The sequence below is a fragment of the Taudactylus pleione genome, unplaced genomic scaffold, assembly GCF_031769625.1.
Source record: "Taudactylus pleione unplaced genomic scaffold, aTauple2 ptg000391l, whole genome shotgun sequence".
NCBI classification, from domain to species: domain Eukaryota; kingdom Metazoa; phylum Chordata; class Amphibia; order Anura; family Myobatrachidae; genus Taudactylus; species Taudactylus pleione.
In genome coordinates, this window is record NW_028284792.1 from 7,718,743 (window position 1) to 7,731,405 (window position 12,663).

The 12,663-nt window shown below is 40.9% G+C and overlaps 1 protein-coding gene across 5 annotated transcripts in view; it reads right to left on the reverse strand.

Moving 5' to 3' along the window:
- Window positions 1-6,034: 6,034 nt before the first annotated feature.
- The window catches only part of PHKG1 (phosphorylase kinase catalytic subunit gamma 1), a 54,902-nt gene continuing 48,273 nt past the window's right edge, over window positions 6,035-12,663 (reverse strand). For all 5 annotated transcript variants that reach the window (XM_088445937.1, XM_088445935.1, XM_088445934.1 and 2 more), the window contains 3 exons: window positions 7,716-7,869; window positions 7,230-7,355; window positions 6,035-6,482 (listed from right to left, as the gene is read on the reverse strand). In XM_088445937.1, coding sequence (XP_088302063.1) covers window positions 6,231-6,482; window positions 7,230-7,355; window positions 7,716-7,869 — 532 coding nt within the window. In that variant the 3' untranslated portion in view covers window positions 6,035-6,230. The remainder of the gene's footprint in view (window positions 6,483-7,229; window positions 7,356-7,715; window positions 7,870-12,663) is intronic.

Here is a 12,663-nt window from a genome sequence, read left to right on the forward strand (position 1 = left end):
CGCACGGGGGACTCATAAATGGCATTTAGACGATTCTCTTTTGTTGCATACTCCTTTTGGAAACTAAAAATGCTTTGTTGCATTATTTTGAGGAAAACGCATCCCCTGATATCTCACATGGAGTAATCTGGGAGGCCCATAAGGCCACCATTCGAGGCCATTTAATAGCAAAGGCTTCTGTAATTCGCAAAAAGGCAGCCCAAGAAATTCTGTCTTTAGAGTCCCAATTCTCCACTCTTTTGGCCAAACATCAACGCTCCCCCTGGGCTTCTCTTCTTTCTCAGAATGCCTGAAAGGACAGCTGAATGCCCTTCTGTCCCGTCGAGCTGCCGCTATTTAACAGTAACTACACCAGCGGTTTTATTACAAGGCTGATAAAATTGATACTCTTCTAGCCAATAAGTTGAGGTGTAAGCAAGCTTCCAGTACAATAGACAAATTGTATTCCCACAAACTAGGAGCCCTTACATATGACCCTGTGGTGATGGTGGAGGAGTGTAGAGGCTTTTATAGCTCTTTCTATAACTTACCAGAAACCCCCTTTCTTCCTCCACTGGTGCCGAGGGAGTGCATTCATATCTGTCCATTATTCATTTACCATGTGTGTCGAATTCCCAACTTTCTGTGCTTAATAAGGAGATTTCTCTAGAGGAGACGACGGCTGCTATCAAGTCCATGTGTTCCTCTGCTGCCCGGGTCCCGACGGCTTCACAGCTCAGTATTATAAATCATTTGTGAAGGAGCTCGCTCCGCATCTTACCTCCCTTTTCAACAAAATTCTGGATGGTGCTTCCACGCTAGCTGATATCGTGGTAATTCCAAAACCTGACAGAGACCCTACACAGTGCTCTAATTATAGGCCAATTTCATTGCTAAATGTAGACCTTAAAATGTATGCAAATATTTTGGCTAACCGTTTAGCCCCCCCTTCTTACCCATTTAATTCACCCAGATCAGGTAGGCTTTATTCCAGGCCGATATGCATCTGACAATACTAGAAGAGCCATCAACCTGATTCACTCTATTCATAAGCAGGACAAAAAACAAGAGATAAAGAAGACTCTTTGTTTGGGGGCACTCTTATACTGGTATATCCAGTTAAAACATAACTTTTATTACAAATCTTCCAAATTATAATTTGTCATAGAGAACAAATATTTGGACAACGAGGTCCTAGAGACATACATTTAAAATAGATATTAAACAATTAAACACAATCCAGTTCTGTCCGGATCTTCTAGATCCCACATAAGATATCCAAAAAGGGAAAAGAGAAGAAACCAATCTTCCTTGGCACTCAAGGATTTTAACTGGTAAATATTATTCAATATTTGTATATTATATACAGTATGCATTACTCAAATAAACAGATGATTTCTGTATGTTGCATGGAGGCAAACCACATATGTTCCATTAATCTCTGAAAATAAAAATTTCTTTCACAGATAGATCAGGAAACGTAATAATGGATATATGATCTTTTTTTAGAACAAGCTGAAGACATCAATACATGTTGCATTAATCTCTGAAAGAGAAGTTTTTTACGCAGATAGATCAGGAAACATGCAATAATGGATATATCATCTTTTTTATAACAAGCTGAAGACATCAACATAAATATATAGAAGTATAAAGTCTATTCATACTCAGAAATGACCCTCGCTAATTATGGCATTAGATGCTGAGAAGGCTTTGATCATATTTCCTGGGCCTTCGTTTTTGGGGTACTTCAGAAAATATGGTTCTCTGGAAATATTTAGATGGTATTTTAGCCCTATATCGAATTGCTGGTACCAGAGAAGGATGCCTGCTTTCCCCTTTGATCTTTGCTCTAGTCATGGAACCTTTGGCAGCGAGGATTCATCACAATCCAGACATTGTCGGTATAAATGCTGGTTCCTCAAAGCATAAAATTGTATCATATGCGGATGACGTTATAATATCATTTGGGAACCCAGCTCAATCGTTACATCCTCTCCTCGCTGAAAATGGCCTTTATTCCGGTTATTCAGGCTACAAAATGAATACAAGTAACACAGAGGTGCTTGACTTCTATATTCCTGGGTAAACAAAAAATCCTTCTGGAGACATCATTACCATTTAATTGGCATACACAAAAAATGTAAATATCTAGGTATCTTCCTAACACATCGCCACCACCAGTTATTCCAGGCAAATTTTCCCCGTGTTTTAGACCAGAAATAAAGCAAGGGCACCTATATTTTTGGCCATGACAATGAAAAGCTATAACTTTTTTTATAATAATTGACTTATTGTAAAATAAAATTGTAATATAAAAAAAGAAGAAACTTACACACTACAACTAAGTATGTCAACTTCAGTACAATGCAATATTGTCCATTATTCCTTTTTTGTATTGAAGTGTATCCAGTTTTAATAGTGTCATTGCAATTTGTATTTAAATATTCAGCTCTTTTAGATCAGGAGCCTGATCAACTCCGTAATCTATTTACAATTTATTTATGATTTATTTCTATTTTTGGTACAATATATGACTAATTTTTATATGTATGTTAAAGGTGAAATAAAACACTTATTTATATAATACATACTACTGCCTGTGTCCCAGCATAAATATTAGAGCGTAGTGAAATTTATAATTTCTTGTTCTCTCGTGAGGTTGACAATCACCTTTTATCTTCACTGCTGCACTTTTATTTGACCTTTTTGACATATTAGTGATTGGTTAATTTTTTCTTTGTTAAATAATTCATACACGTTATAATGAGCCTGCACGACTCTCAAAAAAATAAGTAATAGTGCATTTAAGCATAGGATATGCCGGGGCATGACCAGGACAGGGATAGAGTAGCACGCATCCATGCTACCTTCCCATCTCCATTATCCTTCTATCCAATCCTGTATCAGTGCCATTCTCTATTTAGCTGCTCTGGACACTGAAGGCTTAATGACTGGCATTTCTTCCCTCCTGTTGTGTTTAGTTTTTGTGTGACTTGATATTGCTTTGACTCTGTCACTACCGAGTCAGGCTGAACCTGTTTGCCTGTGTGGAATGCATGGTTCCAAGTAAACCCAACCCTTACCTATTTCTTCCATGGTCCTATTTATCTTGCTGGTGCAGCTTTTGATAGTCTGTTGAGCGTTACTGTATTACCTATTTGCTGTTTAGCTTTGTTCTGAACAAGGTGTTTCATTGCTGTTGAACGCCTTGCTTTGCTGTTATCCAAAAGACAACTCCTGCCAGCTATACCTTGTTTGTACTTTGCGATCTTAGGTTAGGGGTGGGAGAGTGGGGAGTTTCCATTGTTTTTGTTTAGCTTGTTGTTAGGGAGCAAGGTATCCCATAGCTGGGGTTTGGGTATGTAGCAGGATGTAGCTGGTAGTTAGGGATCCAGGTATACCATAGTTTGGGACTGGTATAGCGGGTGGGGGGAGGCTATTGTTGGGGTTTTAATTCTTTTATTTACCTGGCTAACTTTCTTCATACAGTCATATTCACTACTACTGTATGGTTTCTGAAGGCATTGTGGTTTAATTTGGTGGTTAGATTTGGCAGCTGGTGGGTTGGGTTTATCTCAAACATTCTGAGTTTCTTCAGTTAGTTCTGCTTATTACAATATTTCTTTCTAGATCTGTGTCCACCCTAGTGGGATGCTTAAACTATGGTCTTAAAACAATCCCCCCTCCCCCCACATTACCTCCCCCCCTGCCTGCCTGTGACCACAAAGGGGAATTGGTGTCCAGCATATTCTGACACCTTCCCCCATTAGGGAAAAGCACATCTGCGCCCCCCAATACCCCACATCCTTTTAACACAACTCAGAAATTTGGAGCATTGTGACTACCAAATCACTAAAAGATTTACGCACCATATTATTGATTTGACTATTTCTTTCTCATCATTTCAAAACATAAGCAATAACACTGCTTTGCACTTCAGGCACAAATACCATTGTTTTTTTGTTTACCATTGAAAAGAGGTAGGGGTCCTCAACACTAGGTTTGTGCTGCCACCTGGCAGTGAGCGCGAAGTACCCTATTATTTTATCTATGTTTTATCTTCTAGCTGATAGTATGGTCTTATGATCCTCATACTTTTGTGCTGGTACAGTGTGGGCTTCAATGGCACCTCCTTGCCTCCACTTTGTGTCCCGGGTGTCTGGTTGTTATTCCTGCTGGGTATGAGAAGTATTGTGCTGTTATTATTCGGTTCTTAGATCCGGTATGATGCATTCAGGCCATATGTTAGTGTGTATACTTGTATTGTCTGCACTGGCTTAAATGTGCAATTATGTGCCCGGCTGTCATCAGGCCAACTACTTTGATCCTGTGACTGCTCAAGATTTTTCCATTTTAAGACATTTTGTGTATGTTGTGTTGTGTCGCGTACATTGTGACTTCATTGAGATATGTTCTATTAAGTGTTCCTAGTTTGCAGGTTATGTTTTATTTATCCTGTTTTGTGTAAAATCTGAAAACTCTTATATAAATAAACATGAATTAAAAAAAATTACATGCCAGTGATTGCAGAAGTAAACACATGAGAATTGCAGTATGTTCCTAATACAGCTATTCTAATCCATTCACTGAAATGAACTGTTTTATCGATGAATTTTTGTCACTAACTTTATGAAAGTTGCATTTTAGCCATTTTTTGTTAATTTGTGATTGTTTACATTTCTGGATTTTGTTTTTCTATTTTGCTACAATGTGCCTTTAGTTTTGTCTTGTTTGTAATCCAGATAAGACTTTTTTTTCCTCTGGGGCACTCTTAATTGTAAATGTCTGTGTATACTAAAACATAACTTTTAATAAAGGCTTTAAAATATTGTCTCAGACTGTCATTGTATCCACTTCCTGAGAACACTCACAATAATAATTACATATGTAATGTTACAATAAGACTTGGATATATAGTTCTACCTTGTTCTGGCAAATGGAGATGCATTCACTCTCCAAATCCTATGTCAGTACCAATTTAAAACAATGCATGGTGAAAATATCTTATGAATTGGAGATTCTTAATCAACAATAACATCAAACAGTCATATGAGTTGCTGGATCAGAGAAATGTCTCCTAATTGTACTCCTGCACTTGTACTCCTGGTGGCTAACCATAACCAGCACTTATGTCAGTAGAGGGTAACTGAAAAATGATGCTGCACTGACCTAGACTGCAAATGCTTGTGGGAATGGGATAATTCCAACCAATGTGTTCCGTTACCATATTATTATTATTACCAGTTATTTATATAGCGCACACATATCCATTTACATGTTTGTATAAGCGCTAAAAAGCTTGTATTTTGACACCAGTGCTTATATAAAGTAACACACAACTGACGGAAGCGAAATCAAAATTGCTCACAAATCATATAGCTATTTCTTTTAGAAAGCTACCATGGCTGAAAATAGTATTAATTACACACATACTTAGTGGATCAATCCTATTAAGTGCAAGGGGAGCGAGTTTCTGTCGCAATGATGGGAAAATGCCGACAACAGCGCCGCAATTCGCATGATCTTGCCCAGGACTCATGGATTATTGTACGCAGCCTTATGGTGCTGCAAACAAAAATCAGCAAGTCCGGCTGTACGGTAAGTGTGGTAATTAGCTGCCAATTACACCTAATAGGATTGACTTGTTAGTTTGGCTTGTATTTCTGAAGCTGCATACACACACAACGATTGAGTTAATGAACGATTTTAGTAAACGATTTTCTACCTTGAAAAAATTAACTAAAATCGTTTACTAAAGTTGTTCATTTACTATGTTCATTTAAATGTAATGAACGATTTTTATGAACTACAAACGATTTTTGCATATTGATGAAAGTCGTTGAGTTGACAAGTCTGACTGAACTACAAACGTGAACGCGCATGAACGAAAATCGTTCATCGTTTGACTCAGAAAGTGAACGATTTTTACAAACGATTATCGTTAAACGATAATCGTTCAAAAAATCGTTGTGTGTGTATGCACCTTGAGTCTGAACTAAGAAAAAATGTGCTAGTTTGCAACATTATTAAAGTTTACATATGTATTGTTTTATTGTTTTTCAGCTCACACACAAACATATAATAATCATTAAAAAAAAAAAAAAAAATAGGCTGTGATTTTTATTACCTTGAACTGTTTTAAGTTGTATTGAATAAATAGTGCATAAATATATTTACATACACACACATATTTATTTGTATTCAAAATGCAGTCTCTGTGTGGGTACTGCTCCTCCAGAAGCAGCGTGTTAGGATGTCCTGGACTCTGCAGCCAGGGATAGCAGGATGGCTTTTGCAGTGTTTTCAAAGAGAGCGGCTCTGTTCTGCTGTTCTCCTTTCTTCACCCAGTGTCCATAGATCCTGAATGCACAAGCATCAATCATCTTCCGAATGGGTTTAATTGCATATGGGTCCCTTACAACGATCTCCTTGGTAACTGGTTTCACTCGGCGGTAATAGTGATAAATACGGACAGAGGCCAGAACTGTTAAGCAGACCACCTGTAATGGTATATCATTTTACTCATTTATACTTCTTAATGTATCAACTATTTAAGTCAAAACTTTTGTTGTCTCATTAGTTTAAGGTTACATAAACTTAGCAACTGTGGATTATTGTGTAAATTTGAAATAACAGTATACAATATTTTTTACATGTGAAAATAATCTGCCTCATGCGTTCACTTAGGCTCACATAGAAATTCTACAAAGTACTGATCTGTACTGCATTCTTTTTACGTAAGTGTGCTTAATTCCCTGCCAAACACATTTCCAGACCCACATTCACATTATATTCTAAGGAAACGCCCTTGTAAAAGGGGGATATGAATACATTTACTAGTACATCTGAAAATGTACATGCTACCAGTTCAGGAATCCCCCCCTTCGTTAACTTAATTTTTTATTATTGTCAATGTCCCCAATCCGCAGGTTGGCTCACAGCATGTCAACAGCATAATGACGACATGGTCTGATTGTCGACACTGACATAATGTTGACAATGGGATTTCCAATGTAAACTACATTTACAGCCTAACACTAACCCTAATTTAATCCTTACCCCAATTGCAGTCTAACCCTAAAGTCCTGTGTCAACATTTCGGCCTTACAATATTCACAATACCGACATTCTGAATATGTTGATATTATGCTGTCAATGCATACATTTAGTTTATATCTTAAATGAATCATCTAACCACCACTATACACTGTCTGAACTGTCTGTATGAAAGAGAATGATTTAATTACCTTAAACTTTCTGTATGGACTAAAATGGCGCACCTCTTCTACTACATACTGCTGGAAGAAGGGGTGAGCTAGTGCCTCATCTGCTGTCAGACGTCTCTCAGGGTTCACCACTAATAGTCGTGCAATCTGCAGACAGAAGATGGTAGTATTACTTTCTTTCTAATACGAATATAATTATAGTCCTTTCTAGAAACATGGGGCCTCATTTAGAGTTGAGAACTTCCAACAGCAAAGTGCAATGTTGCACCTTGGCAAAACCATGTTGCACTGAAAGGGAAAAGGGGCACATTTAAAATGTGTGTCAGACATAGAATGTGGGCAGCCAGTCCTAGCTCAGTTCTAAAGCACGGTCCCTGAATGCATAAAAATATTGCATTTCCCTTTCATCGCAACATGGTTTGTACAGGTGCACATTTGTTCCCTTTAGTTGGATTAGCTCCTAGCTGTAAATGATATGCAATGTGAGAGGTCAAACTTGAGCTGTACCAGGTCTTTAACAGTGTCCGACCGATCATCCCATTCTGGAGAACCAAACTGGTAGTCACCATTCATAATCATCCGTAACATCAACATCTGTTTCCTGTGCCAAAATGGTGGGGATCCAGCTAAGAGGGTGTACATTATGACTCCACTGCTCCACCTGTACGTGAGAATGAGACAGAACATAGTGATACACATTACCAAACTAAGCAATATAGTATTAATGTGGAGTTATTTATACTGTAGCACAGTGAGGTTTTCCTTTACAAAGTGCACTAGCTGTGCACCAATATGGCCTGCCCAATGCACTTCAAGGTGCATGCATATTCCCCTGTACTTAGAAACAGGGCTGCCATCAGAAATTTTGGGGCCCGGTACTGACAAAATAGGCAGGGCCCCCCGAGGTATAGGGCAGACTTGGGTGGAGTTGTGGATAATGTGGGTGGAGCTACTTTGGGGGTGGTGCATCAATTGGTGTGTAAATCAGGGATGGCTAGACATGGTGGAGGGGGGCACAGGGTAGAGAAGACTGGATATTAATGGGGAGCACAGGGCAGGGCAGGGTAAAAAAGCGGGGGCACTTGGCTGGAAAGAGTGGATGGGGGTAGCAAAGGGCAGGGAAGGATGGTTTGGCCTGGGGGGGGGCAAAGGGAAGGGAAGGCCGGCTGGATTAGGGGAGAGGCAGGACAGAGAAGGCTGGCTAGACATAGGGGTGCCGCAGGGAAGACTGGCTGGGTGGCTGGACTAGAAGGGGAGGGGGTGCAGGGAAGGCTGGCTGAACTGGGGGTGTAGGCAGGGAAGGATGGCTTGCTGGCCTGGGGGGGTGGGCAGGAAAGGAAGGCTGGCTGGACTGGGGGAGGTGGGCAGGGAAGGATGGCTAGCTGGACTCGGGGGGTGGGCAGGAAAGGAAGGCTGGCTGGACTGGGGGAGGTGGGCAGGGAAGGATGGCTAGCTGGACTGGGGGAAGGTAGGGAAGGATGGCTTGCTGGGAAGGAGAGGGCTTAGGGAAGGCTGGCTGGACTCGAGTGGGGGCACAAGACAGGGTCAACACAAATACACAAGTACCTGAGAAAGGGGCCAGGGTGGCAGCGCGAGTAATGCACAGGGCGGCAGGCGGAGAAAAAGAGCATCTGCGTTGCTTCATTTGAACTATGGAGCCGGCTGCGAGCCAATCACAGCTTGCGGAACGGCAGCCAATCAGGAGCAGCTGCTTATGATTGGCTGCTGCCAGCTTAATACTGTTGAGCTGGCCGCGAGCCAATCACAGCTCGCGGAACAGCAGCCAATCAGGAGCGGCAACTGTGATTGGCTCGCGGTGGGCTCCATAGTAGTTCAGCGGCCGCAGCACCGATGCTCTTCCTCACCGCTGCCACCCAGGCCCCCTCTCTCTCTGGGACAGGAGGCCCGGCAGTCCCCCCCTGATGGCGGCCCTGCTTAGAGATGCCGCCACAAACACAGTGCTATATGTTTGCAGAGGCACAGGAAAATAGGAGGTGCATTGTGCAAAAGTGCTGTCGAAGTACACAACGAAGATACGTATGCAAATATACCTTTGGGATATATCTTTCTAGGAGTCAATTTGAGCGCTTTCCTCCACTTACAGGATAGTGACGTACCTTTGTCTGTCCAATCTAACCCATTATTAATGTCTACTCGTAGACTGTGGCATATCCTTCGCCATAAGCGCTCATTAAACCCATTTATATCTCTTTATGATTTCCAACATGGACAGACGAGCCATCCCTTTACCTTGTGGTCTAAAACGACAACTTACTGACCCCTCAACTAGGAAACCGCTGCTGTTCTCACAAGCTGCTACCAAATACCCGGTTCTTAGACCTTTCCCCTAGCTTATCTCCAAACTCAATATTATATTGCAACTCTTTCTAGAGTTTTGTCAGCGGATGACTGGGATAATCCACTGGACGGATTACTGCTCCAGTAGACCCCTCCTCATGAAGCCATATCTATTCATTACTCTTTCTTGCAATGGGCTTGCACAATGGAGAGACCAATTCCCATCCCTAACCACACAGACTTTGCTACGGACATTAACTAATTAGATTAAAATGATTCCTGCAGCGTGATATGTCGAACTCTTTCTCTCCTTCTCAACAAATTCTACAGGACATATCTTTCCCCTCAGCATATACAGTCAGGTGCATAAATATTGGGACATTGAAAGAATTTTCATATTTTGTCCTCTATTCACCACCACAATGGCTTTGAAATGAAACAAACAAGATCTGCTTTAACTGCAGACTTTCAGACTTAATTTGAGGGTAATTATATCCAAATCAGGTGAACGGTGTAGGAATTACAGCGGTTTCTATATGTGCCTCCTACTTTTTAAGGGGCCAAAAGTAATGGGACTATCAAATCAAAAGCTATTTCATGGACAGGTGTGGGCTATTCCCTCGTTATTTCATTATCAATTAAGCAGGTAAAAGATCTGGAGTTGATTCTAGGTGTGACATTTGCATTTAGAATCAGTTGCTGTCGACTCTCAATATGAGATCCAAAGAGCTGTCACTATTAGTGAAGCAAGCCATCATTAGGCTGAAAAATCAAAACAAACCCATCAGAGAGATAGCAAAAACATTAGGTGTGGCCAAATCAACTGTTTGGAACATTCTTAAAAAGAAAGAATGCATCGGAGAGCTCAGCAACACCAAAAGACCCGGAAGACCACGGAAAACAACTGTGGTGGATGACAGAAGAATTAATTCCCTGGTGAAGAAAAACCCCTTCACAACAGTTGGCCAAATCAAGAACACTCTCCAGGAGGTAGGTGTATATGTGTCAAAGTCAACAATCAAGAGAAGACTTCACAAGAGTGAATATAGAGGGTTCACCACAAGATGTAAACCATTGGTGATCCTCAAAAACAGGAAGACCAGATTAGAGTTTGCCAAACAACATCTAAAAAAGCCATTACAGTTCTGGAACAACATCCTATGGACAGATGAGACAAAGATCAACTTGTACCAGAGTGATGGGAAGAGAAGAGTATGGAGAAGGAAAGGAACTGCTCATGATCCAAAACATACAACCTCATCAGTGAAGCATGGTGGTGGTAGTGTCATGGTGTGGGCATGTATGGCTGCCAATGGAACTGGTTTCCTTGTATTTATTGATGATGTGACTGCTGACAAAAGCAGCAGAATGAATTCTGAAGTGTTTCGGGCAATATTATATGCTCATATTCAGACAAATGCTTCAGAACTCATTGGACGGCGCTTCACAGTGCAGATGGACAATGACCTGAAGCATACTGCAAAAGCAACCAAAGAGTTTTTTAAGGCTAAAAAGTGGAATGTTATGCAATGGCCAAGTCAATCCCCTGACCTGAATCTGATTGAGCATGCATTTCACTTGATGAAGACAAAACTGAAGGAAAATGCCCCAAGGACAAGCAGGAACTGAAGACATTTGCAGTAGAGGCCTGGCAGAGCATCACCAGGGATGAAACCCAGCGTCTGGTGATGTCTATGCGTTCCAGACTTCAGGCTGTAATTGCCTGCAAAGGATTTGCAACAAAGTATAAAAAAATGAAAGTTAGATTTAGGTTTGTTTAGTTTGTCCCATTACTTTTGGACCCTTAAAAAGTGTGAGGCACATATAGAAACCGTTGTAATTCCTACACTGTTCACCTGATTTGGATGTAATTACCCTCAAATTAAATCTGAAAGTCTGCAGTTAAAGCATATCTTGTTTGTTTCATTTCAAAGCCATTGTGGTGGTGAATAGAGGCAAAAAATTTTAAATTCTGACAATGTCCCAATATTTATGGACCTGACTGTATACCTGATAAGACTCGCAGAGGATCACTCCTGCCCCAGATGTGTGTCTTTGAGGGCGGATTATTGCATTGCCTTTGAACATGCCTTGTGATACGCGGATTCTGGACTCAAATATAGAAATGTCACTCGGCACTTATTTATCTCTGACAACCAAATGGGCCATATTCGGCATCTTACCTGGGGGCACACGTATGTCGCAGGGAGTACGTAAATTATTAGTGATACCAGCAGCGGCTAAAATATGTATCCTACAAAATGTGTATACAGCCCCCAATCCCACCATTGTCACTTTTTCTAGAAAAGTTATTCCATGTTTTCAGGGTGGATTGGCTGGAAGCTTTGCTGAAAAAAAGAAAAATTTACGGAATGTTTTTTTGATACATGGGAGAGCTACATTGACACTCTATCCCCGCTACTTAGGGAACAACTCTGGATATGTTTCCGTGGTACGAAACACGTATGTTCTTCCAAGAACTCTCAATAACTATTGCCACTATTCCTGCTCTGGGTGGCTGTGATATGCAGTATAATAATTTTGTGTATTTACTAATAAGTGGATATTGCTTCATTTATATTGTTATTTGTCTATATGCAATATTGATACTTATTGTACTTCTGTCATTTACTTGTTTTTCATATATTGTGTACTAGCTGGGATACCCGGCTTTGCCCGGGTTCAAGACTGGACCCTGAAGTACACCTGCAGCCTTTATTTGTGTATATTGTCATCCCCACTGTTTGCTAACATGCATGTAAACAGTGGCGTAACTACCGTGGGTGCACAGGGTCAGGCTGCTATGGTACCCGAGCTGCCTCTGTGGACACGGTGGGCATGCTTCAGGCACGGTGGCTCGCTTCGCTTGCCACAGGTTTATATTCTCCCTCTATGTCCACGTGGACAGTATGGAATGACGTTGGATAGTAACTGATGACGTCAGGGTACAAATACTGAAGGGGATCTATCCTCTTCCATAAAATGAGCCCTTTACCACATTTCAATAATCCCACTTGGCAAAATTAAATCTTGTTTTTGCAACTGCTGTGTGCATTAGAAAGCTGCGCCCAAAGGCCTGTGCAAACATCTGCTACTTGGAAAGCATTGCCATTTTGCGCTGCATTGCTCTTTGTTAGGGTACATAAGAGGTAATAGC